This window comes from Phodopus roborovskii, unplaced genomic scaffold, assembly GCF_943737965.1.
Source record: "Phodopus roborovskii unplaced genomic scaffold, PHOROB, whole genome shotgun sequence".
In the NCBI taxonomy this organism is placed as follows: Eukaryota; Metazoa; Chordata; class Mammalia; order Rodentia; family Cricetidae; genus Phodopus; species Phodopus roborovskii.
This window is the reverse complement of record NW_026126721.1, coordinates 4,057,427-4,081,519: the sequence shown is the minus strand read 5'-3', so window position 1 is coordinate 4,081,519 and position 24,093 is coordinate 4,057,427. Positions and strand designations below refer to the sequence as shown.

The following is a 24,093-nucleotide window of genomic DNA, read 5'->3' as shown; positions in this document are numbered from 1 at the left end:
AGCAGATAAAGTTTTTTGGGGGAGAGAATTACTTGCATTGTTATATATGTATTCTTTCTCTGTGACTATGAAAAAGTACTGTGATATTCAGAAGATATAAAATTAACATTTAAAACAAACAAATCAATAATAGCATTTACTGCATCAATGATGTCATGCTGCTACTCCCTCCATTTGGTTTTCGAACACTGTCATTATCCACAAAGGAAAGTGCCTCAAACCCGCTTGAGATCAAGTCCATATCCATCTCTGAGCCATGTCAAAAAGCAGTCTGCTCCCTGTCTCTCTGCATTTGCATCCTCTGCCTGTTTCCTATTAACAGGATAATAACGCATGTAGTTTTCTGTGTCTTACTCATTGCATTTAGCATCAGACTTCTGAAAGTAATCCATATACTAGCATTTGCCTGTGTCATTCCTTTTTATTGCTAATACTGTGTTTGGCTTTTAGCCTTTATGTTTGAAATCCTTAATATTTATATCCTTGTCATAGCCTAGCATTAAGTAGTATAACTTTATATTTTCAATTAAGATTTAGAACTCCTTCATACAATTTTCACCTTCTTATTCATTTCTTAATGAACCAAGTATTTCCTGTGCACCCACAATATACAAATTAGTATTTTATCCACTAAAGATAAACACACATAGGACTTTATGCATACCATTGTCACTGGTGATTTAAGTTCAGCCCTCCCCAACCTGTGCTACTGGGGACTGATTCTAGGGCCTTGCATTAATTAGGCGTGCACTCTGCCACTGAGCTACAGCCATAACCTTTTAAGAACCATTTCTAACATATAATTCTTTCTGACCCTAGGGAGAAGATAGCATTTTTTACAAGACCAAGGATTAACATACCTCCTCTCCCAGCTGACGACGTTTGATGTAGTGCATTGTGCACATGAAGTATTTATCTGCCTGTTTTATTTTCATGAAGTTCTTAGATTAGCTAAATTCGTCTTTAAAATATTTGTGCAAAGCTATTAATATACACATTTTGTAAAAAAAACATATATCTATACATATATATTTTATAATAGTGACGGCAACAGGGCTTGGTTTTTCCTTGTTGTGAAATTGACATCTCTGAAGACAGGTTATTTTATAAAAAAAATCAACTATCATGTTAAGAGTGTACAGTTTTTATGCTGTTTTATTTGACTTAAAGGCTGGAAGACAGAAACGAAGTGAGTTCAGGCAAATTCACTGTATTGTAATTTATTTATAGTACTTTTTTTCCTTGAAGGAAAATGCTGACTTTAAGGTGTATTTTAAGACTGAAATTTTGTTCTTCAGTATTTGTCATGCAGTAGAATGGAACTTGGGGCCGGTTTTGTTTCTGACACCTGAAACGCAAACACTATGTGCTGAATTTGTCACATGTATCAGTTTCTCATAGGTGCATTAACCATGTATATTGTACACTTTCACTCTCTGTGTGTTATGTTAAAATATCAACTGCAGTGGTTTAGTCATACTCTACAAGCTGTGTATGCGTTGTAGGGCTCAGTGTGCTGAGCACTGATAGCTCTTCCTTGCTGTGTTGTCATCTAATGCATCTTTCTGTGCTTATCACAAGTCTGAAGCTGGCAACAGAACCTCCGGCATCCCAGGTTTCAACATGCCTGTCCACTGGTGACTGGTAGCTGTTCACATTGCTTACACTTGTCAAAGCATGTGCAGCTGTCTTTGCCACCTCCAGCTGCTCTGACAGACAGCAGGGTGGGAAAGCTTTCCTGCTACCCTACTGTTTTGTGAAGGAAAGTGAAAAGAATGAATACAGCAGACACTAAAGGCAGAGACGTAACCATTGAAGGTGCTTTGTGTGTGTGTGTGTGTAGAGATGGGCATGTGGGTAACATGACTTACCCAGCAAGTCATTGTAGGAGAATATTCAAGTTACATCAGAATGCTTCTCTCATATTGGAGTGAACCATTATTACTCATGGAATTGTAGAACTAGCTCATGAGGAAAAATTTAATGGAATAAAAAAATATGCCATGATTCTTTTAAATGCCAAACAAATTAGTTTGCCTAGCACACATTTATTCTATATAAATGTGTTTTCTTTCTGAGGCCTTGAATGAATAAATGAAGTAATCACAGGAAATGTCAAAGAAAACAGAACTCTCTTTCTAGATCTTCCTTCCCCTCCTTGGAAATGCTTCCTTTTAATCAGGTCTCCACTCTCATCACTCTATAATCTCTTCCCTTGTATAACCCATTTTAATTTTTCAATTTATTAAAAATGAATTTTGTAAAAGCATTTCATTGACATGTGACCAATCACAGACAATGGAATTTGTCAGTGGTGGTAAGACTGAAAACCTTGTTTTTTTTACAGTTGTCATCTCTTGCTAATGCATTCATGTTTCTAGTCTTGCTTTTTTTGCGCCCAATTTCCTTTTTGTATGAACCTACAATAGAGATAGAGACCCAAGGTACCAATCTTAGAGCACTGCCAGTAGCAAGCAACATTGCTCAACAGGCTTGTCTCCTTTACCTGCAGAATATCGGGACCTTAACCTCCAGCCAGAGCCACCTGTAGCTGACACTGCCTTACAGAGACAGCTCTTCCCAGGCCACTCTCTATTTGGAATAAAAAAAAAAACAATAATAAACTCCCAGATGTTCTTTTTCAGAAACATCACTGCCTACAATACCAATTTCTGTGGGAGAGCATTAGCTTCTTTCTCATGCCCCACAGGAAACTCATGCAGCCCCTGCTTTGGGATCAGTCCAAGGAGAAGCACCTGGGTTTGCCACTTTTCCATCATATCTGTCTGTCCCTGCCATCTGGCTTTGCAAAGGTATATTGTGTGCTGTTTGCTGCCATAGCAGACATGGTACCCTATACCCTCACTTGCTTCCCTTTGGCAGCTGCCAACCTGTTAAAACTACCATGCCCAGAATATATTGCCCATTTCAGATAAATGAAGGGCTGTGGGATTTAGTGGGGCAGAGGGACTTTACATCTGCTATGTGAGTTTGTATGTATGCTTAGCCTGGTGAGAAAGAAAATTAAGGTTTCTGGGCAGCTCTGGTCATGCAACAACCTGACTTCTGCCACCAGGGTCTCTGAAACAGTACCGAGTGTAAAAGGGAATTTGGTTTTTCTGCTTTATCTAATCATTGCATTGTCAGACTTTGGTGATTATTGCTGAAATAAGTAACCTGTTGTGGGAATAAGTTAGAATCAGTATTCATCTCTTTGTTTTGTCGCTGTTTTCTATGATTGTGTCATTTGTATCGTTTGAAAGTATTTCTTCTATAAAATTAAACTAACCTGCCTTAAGAACAAATGAAAATGTGTGGTTTGTTTTTTAAAGAATATATAATTTAATGGAGACTTTTAAATAAATGAAAAATGGTTCTGGGAATTTCGAATGGCAGAGTACATACTTCACACCTACAAGGACTTGGGTTCAGTCTCAACCCTGACAAGTATATGAAGAAAGTAAAGACATTGTATTAGACAGGGTACTCAAGAGAAACACCACACACTCACCTCCCTCCCTCCCTCCCTCCCTCCCCCCCCCTCTCTGTCTCTTCTCATTAGAGTGGCTTACAGGCTTCAGTCCAGCTAGTCTAACAATGCCTTTCTAACAACAGAGTGTTCAAGAATCCATTTATTGTTCCATCCACAAGACTGGCTGTCTTATTTGGGTCTTCAGTATACTCTGGAATCCTAAAGAAGTAGGCTCTAATGTCAGTGAAGGAATGGACTTGCTAGCAAGAGAAAGCAGGCAGATTATGCTTCCTTCTTCCATGTCCTTTACATAGACTGCCAGAAGAGGGTGTGGCCCAGATTAAAGGTGGATTTTCCCACCTGAAAGATCTGGATTAAATAAGTGGTTCTTAGCTCAAGGACTCCAGACTGACAGCCAAGGATCCTGCATAAGACTGAATCAGGCCCCAGGAATATGGGTGTCAGTTGGGGGGCTTGGGCAATCTATGGGGCTGCTGGCAGTGGAACCAGTATTTATCCCTAGTGCATGAACTGGCTATTTGGAGTTCATTCCTTATGGCGGGATACTCTCTCAGCCTAGATACATGGGGGAGGGCTTAGGTTCTGCCCCAAATGATGTGACTTTGATGATTCCCCATGGAAGGACTTACCTTCTCTGAGGAGTGGATGAGGGGTGAGATGGGGGAATGGTGTGGGGAGTAGCAGGATGAGAGGGAGAGAGAACTGTGAATGATATATAAAATAAGATTGTTTTAATTTAAATAAAAATTTAATTTAAAAAATGTGGCCCTTTCCACTTTGAAGGATTTAATTAAGAAAAAAAAAATATTCCTCAGGGCTGGACAGATGGCTCAACAGTTAAAAGCACTGGCTGCTCTTCTAGAGGACCTGGGTTCAATTTTCAGTAACCATATGGCCGATCTCAAATGTTTGTAACTCCAGTTCTGAGGGACACAGACTATATACAGGCAAACCACCAGTATACATTAAATAAAATAAGTAAGTGAATAAATCTTTTTTTAAAAGGAAAAGAAAATATCCCTCACAGGTATGCCCAACCATTTGGGTTTTAGTTAATTCCAGATGTAGTTAACTTTGCAACCAAGAATAGCTGTCACAAACATGTTTGTTTTAAAATATAAAATAAAGATATAAACTCAGAGAGTAGTACAATGAATGTACACATAGTACTCACCTAGCTTTCACAAAAGCCATTAGTGTTTACCCAACTCTCCATCTTGTGATTTAAAGCAAATTCTATATACCTTTTTTCATTTAAAATATTTCAGCACATATTGTTAGTGGGAAAAAATCATGCATGATAACCTAATTATAACTTAGCACATAATAATTTCTAGATATTAAGACACCAGGGTCAACAGCCCTATTTTTCTTATTTTTAAACTCTAAACAGAATCCAAATGCAATCTATTTGTTAATTTTTAATGCATGTGACCTTTTTGTTAATGCCTTCCTCGAATAGAATTAAAATAACAGAGTGTACTCATTTAAAGCAAATGACTCAGAGATTTGTCATATATTTAGAATTATGCAAGTAGTACCATAATAAATTTGGATATTTGATCACTCCCAAAGAAATCTCTATAACTATCAGCTGTCATCTTTCATCCCCTCCCCCCCCCATGGCCCTATGGATTTGTCATCTTAGGGTATTTCATCTTGAGGGACTCTCACAATATGTACCCTTTTAAATGTGTCTCCTTTCTTTTGGCATAATGCTGAATTCAGCCACACTGTATCATCTATCAGCATTTTATTTTTGCAGCTGGATAATCTTCCACTGTGTGGGCAGACCATAACTTATCCATTAACTTGTCACTTGAACATTTAGGTTGCTACCATTTGGGGATGAATATATGTAGTGCTGCTGTGAGCATTCATGTTCAAGTTTTTATGCGGACATGTCTTCATTCCTCATTCATTTTTACTGAGAGGGTTCTGGGTCATGTGGTGACTCTGTGTCTCACATTTTGAGGAGCTGCCATAATATTTTCCAAAGCATCTACAACCATTTTACATTCTCAGCAGGCATGCAGCAGGCCTCCAATGTCTCTGAATTCTGGTTAATACTGGTTATGTCATTGTAGTGATAGCAAATCTTGAAGGTGCAAAGTGCTATCTCATTGTAGCTATGTTTTTCAGTCTTCAGTGTACAGATTTGTATACAATCCATTGTGAGTCCTACAACTCTCCCAATTTCTGGACTTACTGCATTAATCCCTGGCATAGCTGAACTTTCTTCACAGAATTTTATTATAAATCAGTGTTGTTATGTTATCTTAGGAAGATGGGAATTAATATCTAGTCACTCTGGATAAGAAACCAAAAGCAGAAGTAAGGATACTATCATATATTACTTGATGGACCAACAAATTTACTGGGGTTGTTCATAGAAGTAAGGATGATTAAAAAATCTGACCACAGCATGGGTGGCATCTCATGAATATTGGAACCTTGCAACTCTGCACAACTTGCAGGGAGCTCCACAGGTTGGAAAGTACCCTCTGTTCAGCACAGTCCTTGTTACTGCTTATATAACCTTGGGGAGAGGGAGACCTTGTATAGCTGGTAAGCTTCAGGAATTTACTGAGAATTTTGTGTTGTTCACTTCTTGAATCTTTTTTGTGCTTATTTTAAAAGTATTCTTTACTTTCATTTTTGTGTATGTGTTTTTCCATGCAGAAGTTTCAGGCAGTTGTGAGTCACTATGTGGTTGCTGAGAATAGAACCAGGGTCCTCTGGAAGGGTACCCAAATCTCTTAAGCACTGAGCCAAATTCCAGATCCTTTTCTTTTTTTCATTTGATTTCAGATTTTCTTATTCTTAAGGGAGAGGGAGAAGAGAGTGAAAGCAAGAGAGCTTGCAGAAAACATAAGGCTTTGGATTCTCTGTGGCTGGAGTTGCACAGACAGGTGTGAGCCACCTAACAGGGTTTGGAACTGAACTTGGGTCCTTTGCCAGAATAAGTGGTTAAGATAGTAAGCAGTATTAACTCCTGAGCCATCTCATTAGTTCCTCTGTTTTATTGCTTGCCTTTTCTTCCTTAGAATGAAAACAGGTTCCTCTTTTAAAACTTTGTCTTTTTTTTTTTTTTTTGGCAATATTTTCAGCTCTGGCTGTTCTGGAACTCACTTTATAGATCAGTCTGCCTGTGAACTCACAAAGATCTGCCTGCCTCTGCCTCCTGAGTGATGGGATTAGAGGCATTCATCTCCATTGTCCATCAAAAACTTTCTTAATCTTAATGAGCTTTCATCCAGGACAAACTGTTTCAACTCACAGGAAACCACTCCTCAACAGTAGTCAAATCTGAAAATTGATCACACTGAAATTCCTTTTCATTTCTTTTTTCTTTCTTTCTTTCTTTCTTTTCTTTTTTTTTTCTTTTTTTTTTTTTTTTTTTTTTTTGAGAGGGATGACTGCTAAGATTTTCATATGGTCATCATCTGGTGACGTACAATATCTTGTGCCTTTTTGTAATATCAGCTACTGTTGATACGACTTACAGCCAATGGTTCCCTAAGGATTAATTAATGGTGGTCTTCTGAGTCTACAATTTTTTCCACTCATGAATTGACATACTTAAAAGAGAAGCTTATCTATTTGATTACCCTGTGATAACAGTTTCCGTGAGAAAGAGATGATAAATGCTTGATTTTTTTTTTAAATTACTGGTTTTCAAAAGAGCAAATCATACTACCAATGTACAGTGGCCAGCAATTTGTTTGTATTGTTTTATTTTTGAGAGCTTTACCATTGTCATTACTAATACATGACTGTAAAACTTTTCCTGGTGTTTCAGTGCATTAGACTTGTCCTTAATGCCTAAATTCACCTATCTTTGACTAGAGGAATCTGCCCAGATCCTGAGCACTTCTGTTCTGAGCCTAGTAGATAGAGATGGCCTTATCACCACTGTCCTACACAACTCAGTGCCCCAGGACTGGAATTTGCCATTTCCTTAGAGAAACATATTTTACTGCAAGAAGTCGTTATTATTACTGGGTTCATCATTATTTTTAGATTGTTTTAATGGATAGAGATTTTCTACCTAGGGAAAAACAGATGGTTGTACTAGAATATCACACCACCATTCATTTACTCTAACCCATAAACACATGCGCAACAGTTTGAGAATAAGACCAAAAATATTACTGATGACAGAATTACTGGAAACTTCTGGATTTTTTTCTGCAGTCTCCTCAACTTTAAGGTATTTCTTATTAGTGATATGAATTTGATTAACTTTATTTTTTATAACTATCTAAAATATTGATATAGCTCTGAAGGCAAATATATAATGTGAAGTCTATCCAAAGAAGTCTAATTTTTATTTTTGCCCTTCTGTCTTCTTTCTTTTCTTTCTTTAGATGACCATTTTAAAAAATATTGGTTTTATTTATAGTTTGTTGATACAAACATATCTACACACAAATAAATATATACAGATAATTACACATGAATATAAATAGCCAAATATGTACACAATTTCATTTGAGTTTATTGTCTTTCTCAGTAATATTCTGCACTTGAATTTTTTCTTATAAAAATATAACTGAGGGGCTATAAGTATAGCTCAGCAGTAAAGAAGCTTGTCACATGCACAATGCTGACAGTTTGATCCCCAGCTCTGAAAACAGCATGCAGTCCTGCTCTCCCTCTCTCCCTCTCTCTCTCTCTCTTTCTCTCTCTCTTTCTCTCTCTCTCTCTCTCTCTCTCACACACACACACACACACACACTCACACAAACACACCTTTGCAGCAGTTGTTATAACCACTTCCCTCTAGCCACTATCTCCATCCCCACATCACTTGGGCTGTGTTTCTGTCTCCAGTGAGAACATGTGTCATTGGATTTCAGGCCACAAGACTAATCCACGATGATCCCAGCTTGGGGTTTTTATTTAATTACTCTTCCAAAGACTCTTTCTGAGTAAGGTCACATTCTCGGGTTCTAAAGTGTAATAACTTCTGGATCACTAAAACAGCCACCATTTAAATGAGTGTACAGCACAGTGTAGTGATGGAGGCCTGTAATCCCAGCACTTGGGAGGCTGAGGCAGGAGGAGCCTGAATTTAAACTATCTCTAAAAAGATAATCACACTACAATCTGCTTTCTGGCTATGCCAAATTTAAATCTGTCCTACAAGCAAAATACATTCTTTCAACTCCCATTTCCATCACAGTGGTACGTAGAGAATTATTCATCTCCCTACCCTTTTTTTTTTTTTACTTTTGTACACAACATTGGTGGGTATGAGTTTATCCAACCATGTTCCGATTGTTTCAATCTAATACTATTTCAAAAATAAACTCATTGTCAAATTTCTTTTATAAATACATTTTCACATTTTGGGGAGGGTCAAGATTTCTGTGGTGATGAAGCCTGAAATTGCAATCTCTGAGCCAAAGGGCAACTGCATATGGAATTTTATGAGGTATTGTTTCCCGACTCAAGGCAACCTAGTTTGCATTACCATTGTAATGTAAGTCAGTTTCCCCACAGCATCACACGTCTTTGACATTCTGTGAGAAAACATTGCAGATTTTGTATCTGTCCCACTGGGAGGGCTGTTAAAACTATTCCCTAGCCCTGCTTCCTTTCTTCTAAGTGCTTTCTTAACCAGTTTTGCTTGTCAGTTCCAAAAGAACTTTATAAACGACTTATATGGCTCCAAGAAAAAAATAGTCTTTGAATATTTTTTCTTTTTCCTATTTTGTTTTTAGCCTTGAAGGCAGAAAATAAAGATAAGATAAATACACATAGCCAGGCACTGGTGGCACATGCCTTTTATCCCAACACTCTGGAGTCAGAGACAAGTGGATCTCTGTGAGTTTGAGGCCATCCTGGTCTACAGAGCTAGTTTCAGGACAGCTAGGGCTGTTACACCGAGAAACCCTATATCGAAAAACCAGAAAAAAATTAATAAAATTAAAAAATACATATACACTAAAGGCAGTATTTTTCAGTTGGGCTTTGTGGCATGATGCACCTATAATCCCACCATTTCAAAGACTGAGGCTAGACAGGAATTTATTATGTAGCCCAGACTTATCTTAAATTCTCGACAATTTTTCTAACTCATCCTCCCAAGTATTGGGATTAGAGTCCTGAATCACTTCACCCAGCTTTGAAGCCAGTGTTTTAGCTTGCTTTCTGATGGTATAACAAAATACCTGATATTAGGTGAGTTATAAAAAATATCGGTTTATTTAGTTGATGGTTTTGGAAGCCAACAATGCTAAATGTGTGGGTACAGTGTAAATGAATAGGATGGTTTCACATTTTGTTGAGTGCAAAGCCAAAACAAGCACTACCAGGAAATAACAAAATACATAGTACCTGCCAGGTGGTAGTAGCACACACATTTAATCCCAGCATTTGGTAGGCAGAGGCAGGGAGATCTCTGAGTTCCAGCACAGCCAAGGCTACATAGAGAAACCCTGTCTCAGAAAAACAAAAACAAAAAAACAAACAAACAAAAAAAAAAAAAAACCCTATTTATTACCTGCTACAAGTAAGAAGAATATTTTCCTCCAGAGCAATGCTTTCCTTGAACAAAAGAAACATGAAGCAAAGTACATTAATGTAGGAGTTCACCCTGGAAGATACAGCTTTACTTAAAGGCTAATAACAACATCAGCAGTTTCTGGTGGGTACTTTGTGCTGCATAGTGAAAATGATAAGAGCAAGCAGACATATGTTGGATAGACTAAATGTGGGTCTATAGTTACCCACTCCCACCGTCGATACCTGGCTCCCTTGAGAAAGGCATTAATTTATTTCAGCAACTAACCACCTTATAAGGACTCTACATACCAATATATGCACACATCAACCAAATTCCAAAATGGATTTTGAAAACTACAACGGTATCTGAACCCAACAGCTGATTTTCCCCTATTATATTAAGATATTGCTGTGGTTATAAATTACACATGTATGCACACTCACACACATATTCACACATACATATTAATACCCAATTCTTATTCTATTGGATACTTTTACATTTCTTTTAGTTTTTAAAAATTATTTTATGCTTATGAATGTTTTGGCCATGTACATGCCTGTATACCACATGCATGTGGTACATATACACAGAGGATAGGCTAGAAGTCCTCAGTCCCCTGGGACTAGATTTTAGCCATGATATGGATGCTGGGAATTGAACCTAGGTTTTTGGAAGAACAGCTCTTAACCTCTGAGCTATTTCTCTAGCCCTCTTGGGTGCTTTTCATCAATACTTCTGAGGACTGAATCCTGGGCCTCGCATGAGCATGTATGTTAGTTACTACAAAGTTCAGCCCCTTTTTGAGCATTTTAAAAATGAATAGGTAGGGTTTCTTTCCCATTGCTTTTCTCCATCTACTGAGATGAATATACACTTTCCTTCTTAACCCTGAAAACAAGATTGATTATGTTAATGATTCTGCTGCTAGAAAGTTACCTTTGCTTTTGTAAAAGTAAACAACAGTGGAGAATGAGTATGTTTTAACATGCTTTGAAGCTGGTTTGCTTGCATTATTTTTGTATTGAAAGAGTGTAAAAAACTTTTTTGAGACACTGAAGTAGCTCTGGCTGGCCTTTGTAGACCAGGCATGACTCTATTTGCAGCAATCCTCCTGCCCCTTCCTCCCATATTTTGAGATGACAGATATATGATACCATAGTGTCTTTGTAAAAACAGGAAAGTTTTACCAAGGGAAGGGTCAATTACTATTCTTCTTTCTTTCCCTTTCTTTTTTTCTATTTGGCACAGGACACATGCAGCCAGGTTGGCCTGGAACTCAGTATGAAGCTAAGGATAACTTTGAACTTTTGGTCCTTCTGCCTATATCTCCTGAGTGCTAGTTTATAGAGTGCTTATAGTTTATTCATGTTAGGCAAGCACTCTACGAATCAAGGTATGTCCCCAACTCCAAGTTTTTCATCTTCTTCTTGGTTTGGGAATAAGTTTGGGGGAATTCTGTCAAGAAGCTATCTGGGCCCGTTCCATGCTCTATTTTTTATTTTATTTTATTTTATTTATTTTTTGCAGGTATTTCCAGCTATCTTCTTAATCCCTTTTGTATGGAAGATTGTCTTTTAAATTTTATCTCTTGACACATTTAGTCTAACCATTTTGATTAGAACTATACATTATAGCCTGGTAGGGTCACCAGTGAAGACCCTAGTGAAGGCAGTTAATTTCCCCTGAATCTATCAATAGTTCAACAATGTTAAATAGGACCTCTTCCACTGTCTTTACCTGTTGACAGGTATATTTTGTTCAGACACAGTGCATGCATCTACTTTGTGATAGCAATATCTGTGTCTTGGCAAGAATATGGCATTTCACATCCCTCAACTCTATGTTCTAGATATTATATTCTTTCTGCTGTCCATTCTGCAATTTTCCATGAGCTCATAGGGGAAGCATAAATGTCATTTTTAGAGATAGACAGTTATTTGTCACTCATTCCCAGCACTTTGTGTAGTTTTGAGTCTTGATATACATTATCATTCTCTGGAAGAGAGGCTTGTCTGATTAAGGCTAAGAGTACTATCTATATGAATATGGGAAAGGAACTGATAGACATGGAGGAGATAAGTGACAGAGTGATCAGAATACATTATACACATATGTGAAATTGTTAAACACAAAATTAATTAAATAATAAGAACTTACTTATTTCTTGAGATCAACTTTGTTAAGCTCTATTTTTATTATTATGTATATATGTTTGTGACTATGTATGAGTATGTACAAATGAGTGCAGTTCCAGAGGAGGGTGTCAGAACCTCTGGAGCTGTGTTATAGATGGCTGTGAGCTATCCAAATTGGTTGCTGGGAACCAAACTCGAGTCCTCTTAAAGAGCCGTCTCTCCAGCTGTAACAATTTGAAATTTATTTTATCTGTGTTTGTAATTACAAATATTTTCTTTTGCTGAGATACCTATCTATTCCTAAAAGAGTGTAGAAAGATTGTAAAAAGCAGAGGTGATGGATGACTTCAAGGAAACACCGTCTTCTAGGTACAACAGGACTGATGAACATACAATCTATGGCAGCATACACAAGACCTGCACAGATTCAAGCCAGACAGGGTCCCAGCATTGAGAGAGTGAAGAGGAAAAGAACTTCCATCCCAACCAAAATGTTAGCTCCAACAGACATTCACTGCAAAGGAAAAATTAGTTTCTCCAATGGAGTCTCACTGGGTGTACGAATCACACTTAAGGTCAAGCCCCATGCCTAGCAGTAGATGCCCAACACAAAATGAACTCCGTGTGTTTTCTTTTGGTGTGTGAGGGGATGGTTTCTTTAATTTTGTTTTGCTTTAACATTTTTGTTTTATTGGGATTTGTTTCTTTGGTCTTTTAGAAAGAGAGAGAACATGAATTTGGGTGGGTAGGGAGGTAGGGAGGATCTGGGAGGAGTTGGCAAGGGTAACATGATCATGATAAACAGGTTCAAAATATATTATATGAAAAACAATTTCCTTTCTTTTTCTAGTTCTTTCCCCTGTCATTTTCTGTTTTCTGTGTTTGTGTTTTCTTCCATGTGTTTTCTTGATTAAGCTAGTTTTCACATTAAAAACAAAACCCTTTCTTCCTATTTTTAAAAGCCTGAAGGGCAGGTATGTCAAACCCGTGCTTCCTCCATGGGCCCCAAGGAAGGGTCATTTCTTTTTATTTATTTATTTATTTATTTATTTATTTATTTATTTATTTATTTATCTTATTTTACATATCAATCCCAGTTCCTTCTCCCTCCCACCCTCCCTCCATACCTCTCTCCCTCCCTCCCATGCCCCACCACCACCCTCCCATCACATTCCCCTCCCACTTGACAGGGAGGGTGATGCCTTCCAGGAGGGGTCAACAAATCTGCCAAGTCATTTGGAGTACGGACTAGGTAGGCCCTCTGGGAGTGTCATTTCTGTCTCTTCTAGATCCAAGGGGTAACGGGAATCCCCTGGCTTGTGGCTCTATCCCTCCTGTCTCTGACTCCATTTTCAAAGGGCCTTCTTACCTGTGTTTCTCTCCTCAAATCTCCCCTTCTTTCTCTTATGAAAACACCAACTATTGGATTTATGGCCTACCCTAAGTTGCAGCTTGAGAATCCTTAGGTAATCACATCTGTCTAATGCTATTTCTAAATATGTATGCCTGACATTATAAGCAGACCTGAATTTGGGGAGCAGAACACATACACATTTTAACATTGCACACAGTTACCTATACCAGTAAGGTGCTTGCTGGCCATATTAGCTTTGTTCAGGCCCTATCCACTTGAATTGTCCTGGGTGCATTGATACTTGCGTGTCAAGGCTCATATTTTTCCTCACTCTGATGGTAATTACTACTTTTCGTTGGGCAGCATCACCCACAGCACTGTGAATTGGCCTTCTTTATTGATCCCATACTTTTCTGCCCTAATGCCATCTTGTTAGATATCACGAGTGCCAAAACTGCCTTCAATTTGTTATGTTCTCCCTTGAGTACCTATGTCCATATTTTCAGTCTTTTTTGTACCTATCTGTGTTTCTCCACAGATTAATATTAAAATGCATTGTGTTTGATATTTCTACAAATGCTTTCTTTGAACAGATCTTCCAGATGAACACATTTATTAATGACATTGCTTTATAAAAATGTTCTTGCTTCTGTTCTAACAGACATTTTCCAGCTGCTGCCTGGCTCTCCTGCAGGAACTTGTTTTAGGGATTGGTCCTTCCTTTAGGCTTACTCCTTAATGCTCAGAAAACCTTTTATAGGGTTTACACCGGCATACTTGTATTCTTATATACTTCTGGAGGTTAGAAGTTTATACTGGTCTACACTGAGCCCAAATCAAATACTGTGTTTAGTCTGTAGGCACCAGAGAACAACATTTTTCTTTCCTTTTCAACTTCTAGAAGCTACTTAGATTTTTCTGTTCATGGTCCCATCCTCCATCCTCAAGGCTCATCATGCAGCATCTTTAACTCTTGTATTTTAATTGCTAAGTCAATTCTAGCATCACCACTTTCTCTGATTTTGATTCTCCTATCTCCCTCTTTGTCATCGTTTTTTTTCAATACATGGTTTTTCTGTGTAGCTGTGGCTGTCCAGCTACTCAGTCTATAGACCTTGAACTCACTTTCCTCTGCCTCATGAATGCTGGGATTAAAGGCTTGAGGCACCACCACCTGGTTCTATCTCCCTCCCTGCTGATGCTATTGCATCCATGTACATGTTTTAGGGTGTGCTGGATGTTTTCTGTAAACTTGATTCTAATCTAGACATGTGTAGGATGAGGTAACTGATTTTGAAAGTGCTTCCTTAAGACTGGCTTGTAGGTAAGTCTGAGATAGATTTCCTTGATAGATGATTCATATAGGAGGCTGAGCTCACTGTGGGTGGTACCACTCCTGAGAAAAGAAAACAGGCTAAGTAAGCCATGGGGAGGAAGCCAGTAAGCAACGTACCACCATAGGTTCTGTTTCAGCTCCTGTCTAAGGTTCCAACTATGGTTTCCTTTGATGACAGATTGTAATATGGAAGCATAAGCCAAATAAACCCTTTTCTCTCCAAGTTGCATTTGGTCATGGTATTTTCCCAGCAATAGCAACCTAACTGAGGCACAGGGAAAACTCTACCACTCCAGAACCCCTAACTAATCATATCTGTATACATCATTTCCTTATCTAAGACAATATCTTTAGAGGTCCTGCAGACAAGAGATTGAACACTTTTGGGGTCAATTATTGAATATAACAAAAGCCCCTCCTTAGAAGGGTGTGTTTCTGAGTTCCTATGTGGATAGTTACTTGCAGGCATCTTTAGCTTTGCTTTGGAACCAAGGATCAGGTACTGTTGTGTCTTCTTGAAACAAGGTCTGGAGGCCCCAAAGGCAGAAATTGTCCATTTTGTGGCATTTGAAAACACCATTCTTGAGTTGTGTGTATAGAAGCACATAGACCTCTGGAATTTGTGCCTTTCTACCATTTCCACCAACAGACTTTCCAGCCAGATTGCCTTTAATGCCCTGAAATTACAGGCAGCATGCCAAGGGCAATAAACGCAAATTGTTTTACTTCAGCAGAACTCATTTAGTAAAAATACTTAGTGGTGTTAACAGAATTATCTATGATGATGCAAATTTTCTAGACCCAACTAAACTATTAAAGTTACTGGTGCACATGTGAGACTTAAGCACTTGACATATAGCTACTATGAATAAGGAACTAAATTTTAACATATAGTTTAAGCTAATTCCTTTGTAAGTAGTCACTGTTGCTGGTGGCCAGCATCCTTTGCAAGTACAATTCAGAAAAAAAGAAATCATATTTCTGCTTCACAGTACTGAGACAAGGAACATTTTCTTCTATGTTAAAAGAGCTACTCCTTATTTAGGGGCAGTAAAACTTGAATTCTGTCATTCAGAGGAATTAACCTAATACTGAAGCACCGCATATATCCTTAATGTCAGAGAAGCCTTTCTTTCCAGTGAACATTATTGAGTGAATAGAGACTTCTGGTTGAACAATGCACTGACACTAAATGATAGTGCAGTGAGTGCTCAGCCCTAAAGAAGACACATATAAGATTTCTTCCAAGCTCAGGGAACACTGTGAAAGAGGTTAGTGGAAAGAATGTAAAATCCTACGGATAGGAGAAGGGCTATGAACAATAGCCTTATGGACAATACACAGTTGTCATAACTATGAACACTCAACAACAGAATGATTGTGATGGTTCTGCACAAGAATGGGTACATCAACAATTAGGCATGAAGGGAGGACATGCTCAGAGGACCCTGTCCCTTACACGGCAACTACTTCTATAAATATTTTCAGAGAGAGTAGGAGTCATAGCCTTTGGTAGTGTGTATCCCACTGAGAACCCTGATTGGCTTCCAATGGGTAGTCCTAATCCAGTGCTCACACAGATGGCCCTGGTTAAACTAAATGGGTCACAAAACCCAACAAAAAGGTATGAATCTGGGAGAGGGACATCTTGATGATGGGGCAGCCTGGTGAGGAAAAAGTAGCTAGAACACATTATATACTTCTATGAAAGTGTTAAAGAACTAAATGCAAACCTGCTACTTTTATGGTCCTTATGCAAAGGAGATGGTATGTAACTGTGCTCACTGTGTATCAATTTCCAACTCCTCATTCAGTAGCTTGAAAGAAACCATGGGAGCCAGTAAATTCCGCAGTTCAAGGCTGCTTCTGCTCTAATCTTGAAAAGCTGGGCTGTTTGTCTTTGACATTCATATGTCAATTGGAGAAGACTACTTTCTGAACCAAGCTTGGTGATGCATGCCTATCATCCCAGCCACTCTGAGACAAGAGTATTGGAAGGTTAAGTAATTCTTGGGCTACAGAATGAATTCAAGGCCAACCTGGGAAACTAAGTGAGAATGTTTTAAAAATGTCAAGAAGAGGGCACAAGTTGTAGTTCAGGGGTAAAATGCATATCTCTAGGTTCAATGAAGGGGGAGGGAAGGAGAAAGAGAGGGGAAGAGGAATGATATGAGTTGCCTTAGCACAATCTGAGTTTCCTGGCAGTCAAATAGAAAAAGGAGATATTATTACCCACAGAGTTTTAAGTGTAGAGTCACAAGGTGTGTGTATGTGTAGCAACAGTTCTCTACTACTATAATTTATGCAGGTTCTTGCCTAGAATAAACAATGACCTTGAAAACAACTCTATGGGAAATCAGGGTGTTTAAGGCTGCCATTTATCACATCCATAAGGGCATTCCCTCTACCTTGATAACAGAGTAATATAGTCCAAGTCTACAGCTTTTTCAGATGTCTGATATAATTTATGAACACAGCTCAGAATGCCCAAGAAAGGGGGTTGCACAGTCTTATATTGCACATCATTTACTTATTCCTATAAATCTTTTAAGACACTGATCACATGTACAGCATCAAATTAAATGGAAAGGATTTATTCATTCACTCATTCAAGATGATGGATCCAGGTGTAAAAATACTAAAGATACACCAAGCATCTTTAATCTTAGCACTTGGGAAGCAAAGACAGGCAGATCTCTGTGAGTTTAAGGCCAGCTTGGTCTACAGAGTTAGTTCCAGGACAGCCAGGGCTACACAGAGAAACCCTGTTTTGAAACAACAACAACAAAATACCCAAGATGCAAAGTCAAGAAGAGTAGGCTTTTGTAAGACTCACCATTCACAGAATATCTTACTAGATACCCATGGCTGAAATTTAGAGGCAAGTGAGGCAATTCCTTAGGTGCAAAGTTTAAGGGGATTACATCAATAAAGAACATGTTATTTATCAATGTAAAAATTAATACAGGGGCATGGAAATGTAGCTCAGCAGCAGTCAAGCTCTTCCAAAGGTCCTGGGTTTGATTCCTAGTACATACATGGCCAGTTCACAACCATCTGTAACTCCAGTTCTCAGGGATCCAATGCAGTCTACTGGCCTTTGCAGGCACCAGGAAGGCAAGTGATGCTCAAACATACACAGCATATGCTTAGCACTCATATGCTTAATACAATAACAAAAATTAATGCAAAAATTTATAATTTGAAAAACACCGAACTTTAATACATGCTGTTTGAGACTAGATAAATTGTTCTATGTTTAAGCACACCTGTTCTTGCAGAAGACCTGGGTTTGATTTCTAGGACCCACAGGGTGGAAGACAATTGTCTGTAACTCCATACGAAAAGCAAGATTTATGCAGACTTTAAAAATAGCACAGATAGGACAGAAAAAATAGCACAGATAGGTCATAGCTCAATTGGTAGAATGCTTGCTTAGTATGCACAAAACCAAGGGTTTGACCCTCAGCACTGCAGATACTGGGAATGGTGGTACACACTTGCAATCTCAACCTTTAGGATAAGGAGAAGATCAGAAGTTCAAGTTACTTAGCAAGTTTGAGAACTGTCTGAGAAACATGAGGTTACCTCAAAAAACAGAATAGAAAGTACTATTGTAATATATCCATGATATATCAAGATGGTATGTTAGATGTGTTAATTTTTGGTTGAAAATATTTTTAACATTTTTTGTTTTAATTATGCATGTGTGTGTGTGTGTGTGTGTGTGTGTGTGTGTGTGTGTGTGTGTATGTGTGTGTACATGTGTAGGTAGAGTTCAGAAGATGTCTGATCTTCTAGAGCTTGAGTTATAGTCAGTTTGGAGTCACCAGATGTAGGTGCTGGGAACCAAACTAGAGTCCTCTGCAAAAGCAGCAAACACCCTTAACCTCTGAGCCATCTCACTAGCATCTTGGTTGAAGATATTTGTGAAGAATATGAGTTGGTATAACTTGGTATGGCCAAAAGATACTGCTCAATATTAAATTTTCCTTGGCAGGTAGGTACATGTAGCCCTTCTTGCTCTCCAAGAGCTATAGTACTGATGTGAGCAATTGATTTAAGTCTAATGGGGTGCATGCCATGCCAGGGTCTCGGGAGCTGTGTTCCAGGTTGGAGAGAAAGAGGCAGTGTCAAGGCTGTCTTCTGTTCTTTCTGCAAGACAAGGACATAAGCTTTCTCCCTATGTATTGATGATAATACCTGGCTGTAAGTATCGAAGGACACCCTGGAGAGAAATGTGCTCAGTGCACTGAATGTTTGACACATGTACATAAGAGTGCTTGGGACATGTATGACTAAAATGTGTTTAATGCATTTCAAAACTCTTAAACCTTTCCACCAGCCTCTGAGAGCCAGCCACTGGGTTTTCCTCCCCAGCGATATAGCCACCAATTTCTTGTGACTCTTTCAAAGATGGCATATATGTGCAGCTAGGCAGTTAGTCTTTTCTCATGCCCTAGTGCTGACATGTAAGTAGTTCATTATATAGCAGAGTGTCCAGCACATTATCAAGAGGGAGGTGCTTCAGAATAGCAGGAACATCTAATCATACTTTATTAGACATTCTAAGTCAGAGGCCCTAATTGATATTTGAGGCTACATCATTCATTGCTGTGGGCAGCCGTTCTGAACACTGTGGCCTATTCCCTAGAGTCTCTGAGCTCCACCCACTGGATGCCAGGAATACACTCCTAGTGCCTATTGTTCCTGGGCTGGGCAGCTGAAAGTGTCCCCAGAGGAAAAGGAGAAACATTGTTCCCACCAAGAACCAGTTTTCTAGTTGTGCAAGCAAGCTCAAAACTCAAGAGGTAACCTGAGTTTCAGAGTAAGATTGTGTCTCAAAACAAAAGAAAATAAAACAAAACACCCCCAACTGAACAACAATCCCACAGTGTTGCAACTTTTGTGTGGCATTTTGTAAAAAAAAAAAAAAAAAAATAGCAGATAATGAAGAGGAGTGAAGTGAGATTCCATGTTATGAAATTATAAATATGTGAAAAGAACATTGGGATCTAAACATCAGAGCCAATTGTGCTTCCACCGCTACTGAAGAAACATTTTGAGATGACAAATTCACTCTCTCTTCCTCTCTCTCCCTTCCCCTTCTTTCCTCTCTCTGTCTCTCTATCTCCCTTCCCTCCTTCTCTCTTTTTGTCTCTCTTACTACCTTCCCTTTACCTCTGCTCTGTCTCTCTCTCCACCTCTCCCTCTGTCTCTCTCCTTCCTTTCCCCTCTCTCTGTTTCTCTCCCTCCCTCCCCATCCTCCTGCTCTGTCTCTCTCCCTTCCTTCCCCTCTCTCTCAGGCACAAAATGAGAAACATGTTTACAGGAAAGAGAAAATGCCATGATTGGCCCTCCATGCCAGCGCCTGACAGGTACAACTGCAGAGAAGGAATGGGATTGTTCCCTTCAGCTTTGTGCTTAGGACTGGAGAGTCTTTAAATAAGTATGAATCATGCATCAAAAGTAAGCTGCAAGTCTGCAGACTTCTCTTGCTATTAAACTGTGTTGGTGTGGTGAACTGAGATTGCATAGAAGAGGAAGAATAAGAAGAAAACTAAAACACTCTTAATCCTCTTTGCCAGGAGTTACCACATTTTGATTACTTGGTGAATTATTCTTAATTATTTTCCATGTTCATGCATGAACGTTTGTGTGTAATTAGCTGCAACTATATTACACCCACGTACAACAGATTCACTTGATACATAATGTTTTGAAGCCCAATTGTGTTCCATGTAATCCAGTTTGAATGTCTTTTTCTCCCTAAGTATCTACCATCATAGTAATTTCTATTGATTATTATTTTTTGGATATTTGAGGATAGAACATATTGCAAGAATTATTTCACTCTGTTGGAAATTCCATAGCCCCATTTTAAGGTATGTTGTTGTTGTTGTTGTGTGTGTAAGCGAGAGACAGGCAGAAAGTATACATGTATGTATGGTGTGTGTGTGTGTGTGTTTACTTTCAATTGAGCAATCATCTAGAAAAAAGAGAAGGTGAAACTAACCTGTTTAAAAATAATCTGTCCCCGGATGAGGAAGGTGTAGACATTTAGTCATTTCAGTCAAGCGGAACACAAAGGAAGGCTGTGGGCAGTAGGGAGAGTCATATAAGCTGCGCTGTGGTCCTCCACTCCCCAACCCTCTCCCCGCCCCCATCCCGGGAAACTACGTTCGCGGAGCACCAGCCACTGGAGGTGGGGCGTCCTGTGTTACAGAAATAGGGTTCTCTCTAGACACCTTTCCATGGAGCATAGAAAGCAGACCACATTACAAAGTGTCTTCCAGAGCCAAGAGGTGGCCAAGAGGGCAGGGCTGGGCTGAGTGGCTGAGCGGAACACGTGATCTAGCCAGACTGCCTCCTGGGCCCTCAGTGAGCCTGAAGCTGAAATCAACATTTGCCTCTGGCAGGGAAATGAACTTGTCAGTTTCTGTGTGTTTCAGACCCTCAATTCAAAGGAGCTAGGAACGGCAGTACTAATTTGGCTTTGTGTATCAAGAACCTCACAGCTATAAGGTAAGTTGTTTGTCACTCTGTAAAACAAACCTGAGAGCAATGACCTAGAAATCCATAGAACCTCTGTCAATTAAAAAAAAAAATCTTGAAAATAATAGATTGCTGACAGAGCCAAGGGCTGTATTTAATCTAAATTAGAGTTTGACCTTGTGTGCAGAAATGTGGTTAATCTGGAGGCAATGGTGGTAAAGGGGACGACGGTTAAATATAGAAGGAAATAAAAGCTGTTGGGTGAAGTGGCCAGCTAACTTAACTCATGCCTGCTTGTAAAGCAATCTGTTTAAGGTGTCTTTCAGGAGAGTGATCATAAGTTATATTATAATTGCGATTTAAACTTAAAACAACACCTGTGAAACTGGAATACAAATGAAAAGAGCTTCTACCATTTCCCACTTACATCTCCACAATATTTGTGTGGTTTGGCAAACAACATTGATTTTGTACACGGACTACTTTAAGTTCTAAATGTGCTAGCTCCAGCTTATGAACTGATCACAGAATCTTCTAAAGCTTTTAAGGAAAGGCTGTTTGACTGTGAATGAAAAAAAAATGTTGACAACATACATTATAATAGTAAAGTGACTCACTTCTTCAGAATGTCAGAAAAATCAGCTAACCCAAAATAATGAGTTGTTTTCAACAAACTTGTGCTCAAGACATAAAATGTCTTCCCAGGAGTTAAGAAAAATAAACACAGACACATGCAGCTGTAGTCTGTCAGTGTTTTATTTTAAATAGTCAAACACTACAGTTAGTATTATTAATATTTGATGCCACTGTTTGCTTTCCCTTTAGCAAATAAAACTAATGTAATGTAGCTACTGAGAATAATTCAAAGTATCAGTCATAGGGGCGATTAGCAGAATATTCATTCCATCAAGTACTGCTTGGGTGTAGTATTTGGTATATAATTTGGAACAGTAAACCTCAAATGCAGTGTGTTCATGCATGGTCTATTTAAGATGTCATTTTGATTTTCGTAGATAAATCTTGATAAAGTAGAACACCAGATTGTGCTCCTTTCCACAATAATCTCCTTATTGCTACCTTTTTTTGAAATCCTATTATATACTTGGAACCCGTAATAATGCCTATTGTTCCTGTGTACTGTTTCCTCTAATTTCCCAACAAGGACAAGAAATAGGCATGCACCAAGACAAACACCCTGAAAGGAGGCCAGACTGACCATTACCTGCCTCCCTTGGAACATCCAAGCCCTTCCCACCCCACCCTCGGACCTCCTGTCTTGCTCCCAGACACAGGACTCCAAAGACATCACGTGGCAGCGTGCGGCCCGCCTCCTGATGACATCACAGCGATCGCGGCAGACGTGCTGAAGAAAGGATGCTCTAGGATGCTGTCCAGGTGGACGGCCACGCTGCAAGATGCGGCACTGCAGGTAAGGGGTGCGCGGTGCCCGGATGCCCTTCCTGGAACTCTCAACAGTGCAGACGCAGCAGGCAGAGCCAGGTCGGTGGACCGCTGTCCTAGCAACGCCACCTAAAAGCGAAAGTGGGGCCTTTGGCTGCTGCAATACTTGCTGCCCACAGCTGGTTCCTCCTGCTCCTTTTGCTGTTGCAAGCATTAGGTGGGGAGTGGCCTGGTGCAGGTCCATGCCTGAGTTGGGTCTTGGAGTGTTCACCTGCAGAAAGTGGGCAGGGGCCAGACAGAAAGATAAGAGCATCTTTAAAGGAGGGGGAGAAAAATTTGTACAGACTACAATACATGGATTCTAAGGACAGAGACCAAGAGCAAGAGCCGCTTTGAAAAGACAACCATAAACCAGTTTCCTTCTGCCATCATGCTGGCTCAACAAAGATATCTTTAATTCTTCTTACAGAGGTTGCTTCTCAGCAGGGAGCCTAATTTCATTCAAAGCAAAAACTTGCTGGGAATGGCAACTTCTTAGCTGCAATATCAAGGCCAGATGTGCAGTCTAAATCGCTTTGCATTATTTTGCAAGGTTCCAGCATTCAAACGTATTTGTTTTGTTTTTTCAGGCAGGTGTTTTTAGTAGATTTAAAAATAACAACATTCAATACAATATAGTTTGCAGAGATAATGGGCCACTGTAAAACATGGCTATATCTCTAAGAAGAAAATGGGTACTTAGCCAGAGCTGGGGGTTGGAGATAACCCAGACCTTCAGAATTTCCAGCATTCTTCTTAATTGCTTTGCTGCATAATTAGCTCACTAAAGGAAGGGGCTTGATGACTCAGCGGCAGATGGAGGGGTCAGGTGACTTCAGTCCCAGCATGACAGCCTGTGTGTGCCTGTTTTGGGGGTGCATTTTAATGCCTTCTTTGCCACCAATCCTGTTTACATTCTTTTCTTCTGGTCTGTGTCCAGGACATGTGTGGGCACTCTAGGGAGGAGGATTAACATTCCCTAGCATTCTTTTCTGAAAACCTGATGTCTCTAGAAGGTGAGGCATCAGCCAATTGCACTAGAACTTACCCTCTGAAAAATTCCATCCACCAGCAACTTTGGTGAAACAGTGCTATTCAAACTGATAATTAAAGATGGAGTTTCGTCCAGAGTTTGGGATATCTTGATAGGTTGTTGTGTCATTCATTCAGTGTTTTCTTTATTTTGAGTTTCTTCCTTTGGTTTAGGTTGACTACAAGCATTAAGATTAGCCAGTACAGTAGCTCAGTGTCAGGTCATGTGCTTCATAATTGAGAGACCCTGGATTTCATCTCTAACAGCAAAAACAAAGCATTCTCAGGTCC

General features: G+C 39.3%; 2 protein-coding genes across 3 annotated transcripts in view; both read left to right on the top strand.

The window, feature by feature from the left end:
- Wwc3 (WWC family member 3) overlaps window positions 1–3,383 on the top strand; it is a 103,522-nt gene extending 100,139 nt beyond the window's left edge. The window contains exon 23 of the mRNA XM_051174881.1: window positions 820–3,383. Coding sequence (XP_051030838.1) covers window positions 820–886 — 67 coding nt within the window. The 3' untranslated portion in view covers window positions 887–3,383. The remainder of the gene's footprint in view (window positions 1–819) is intronic.
- A 19,117-nt stretch (window positions 3,384–22,500) lies between these two features.
- Clcn4 (chloride voltage-gated channel 4) overlaps window positions 22,501–24,093 on the top strand; it is a 68,061-nt gene continuing 66,468 nt past the window's right edge. For both annotated transcript variants that reach the window (XM_051174862.1, XM_051174861.1), the window contains exon 1: window positions 22,501–22,759. Coding sequence is in view for 1 of the 2 variants with exons in the window: in XM_051174861.1 (XP_051030818.1) it covers window positions 22,746–22,759 (14 nt within the window). In the remaining variant the exon portion in view is untranslated. The remainder of the gene's footprint in view (window positions 22,760–24,093) is intronic.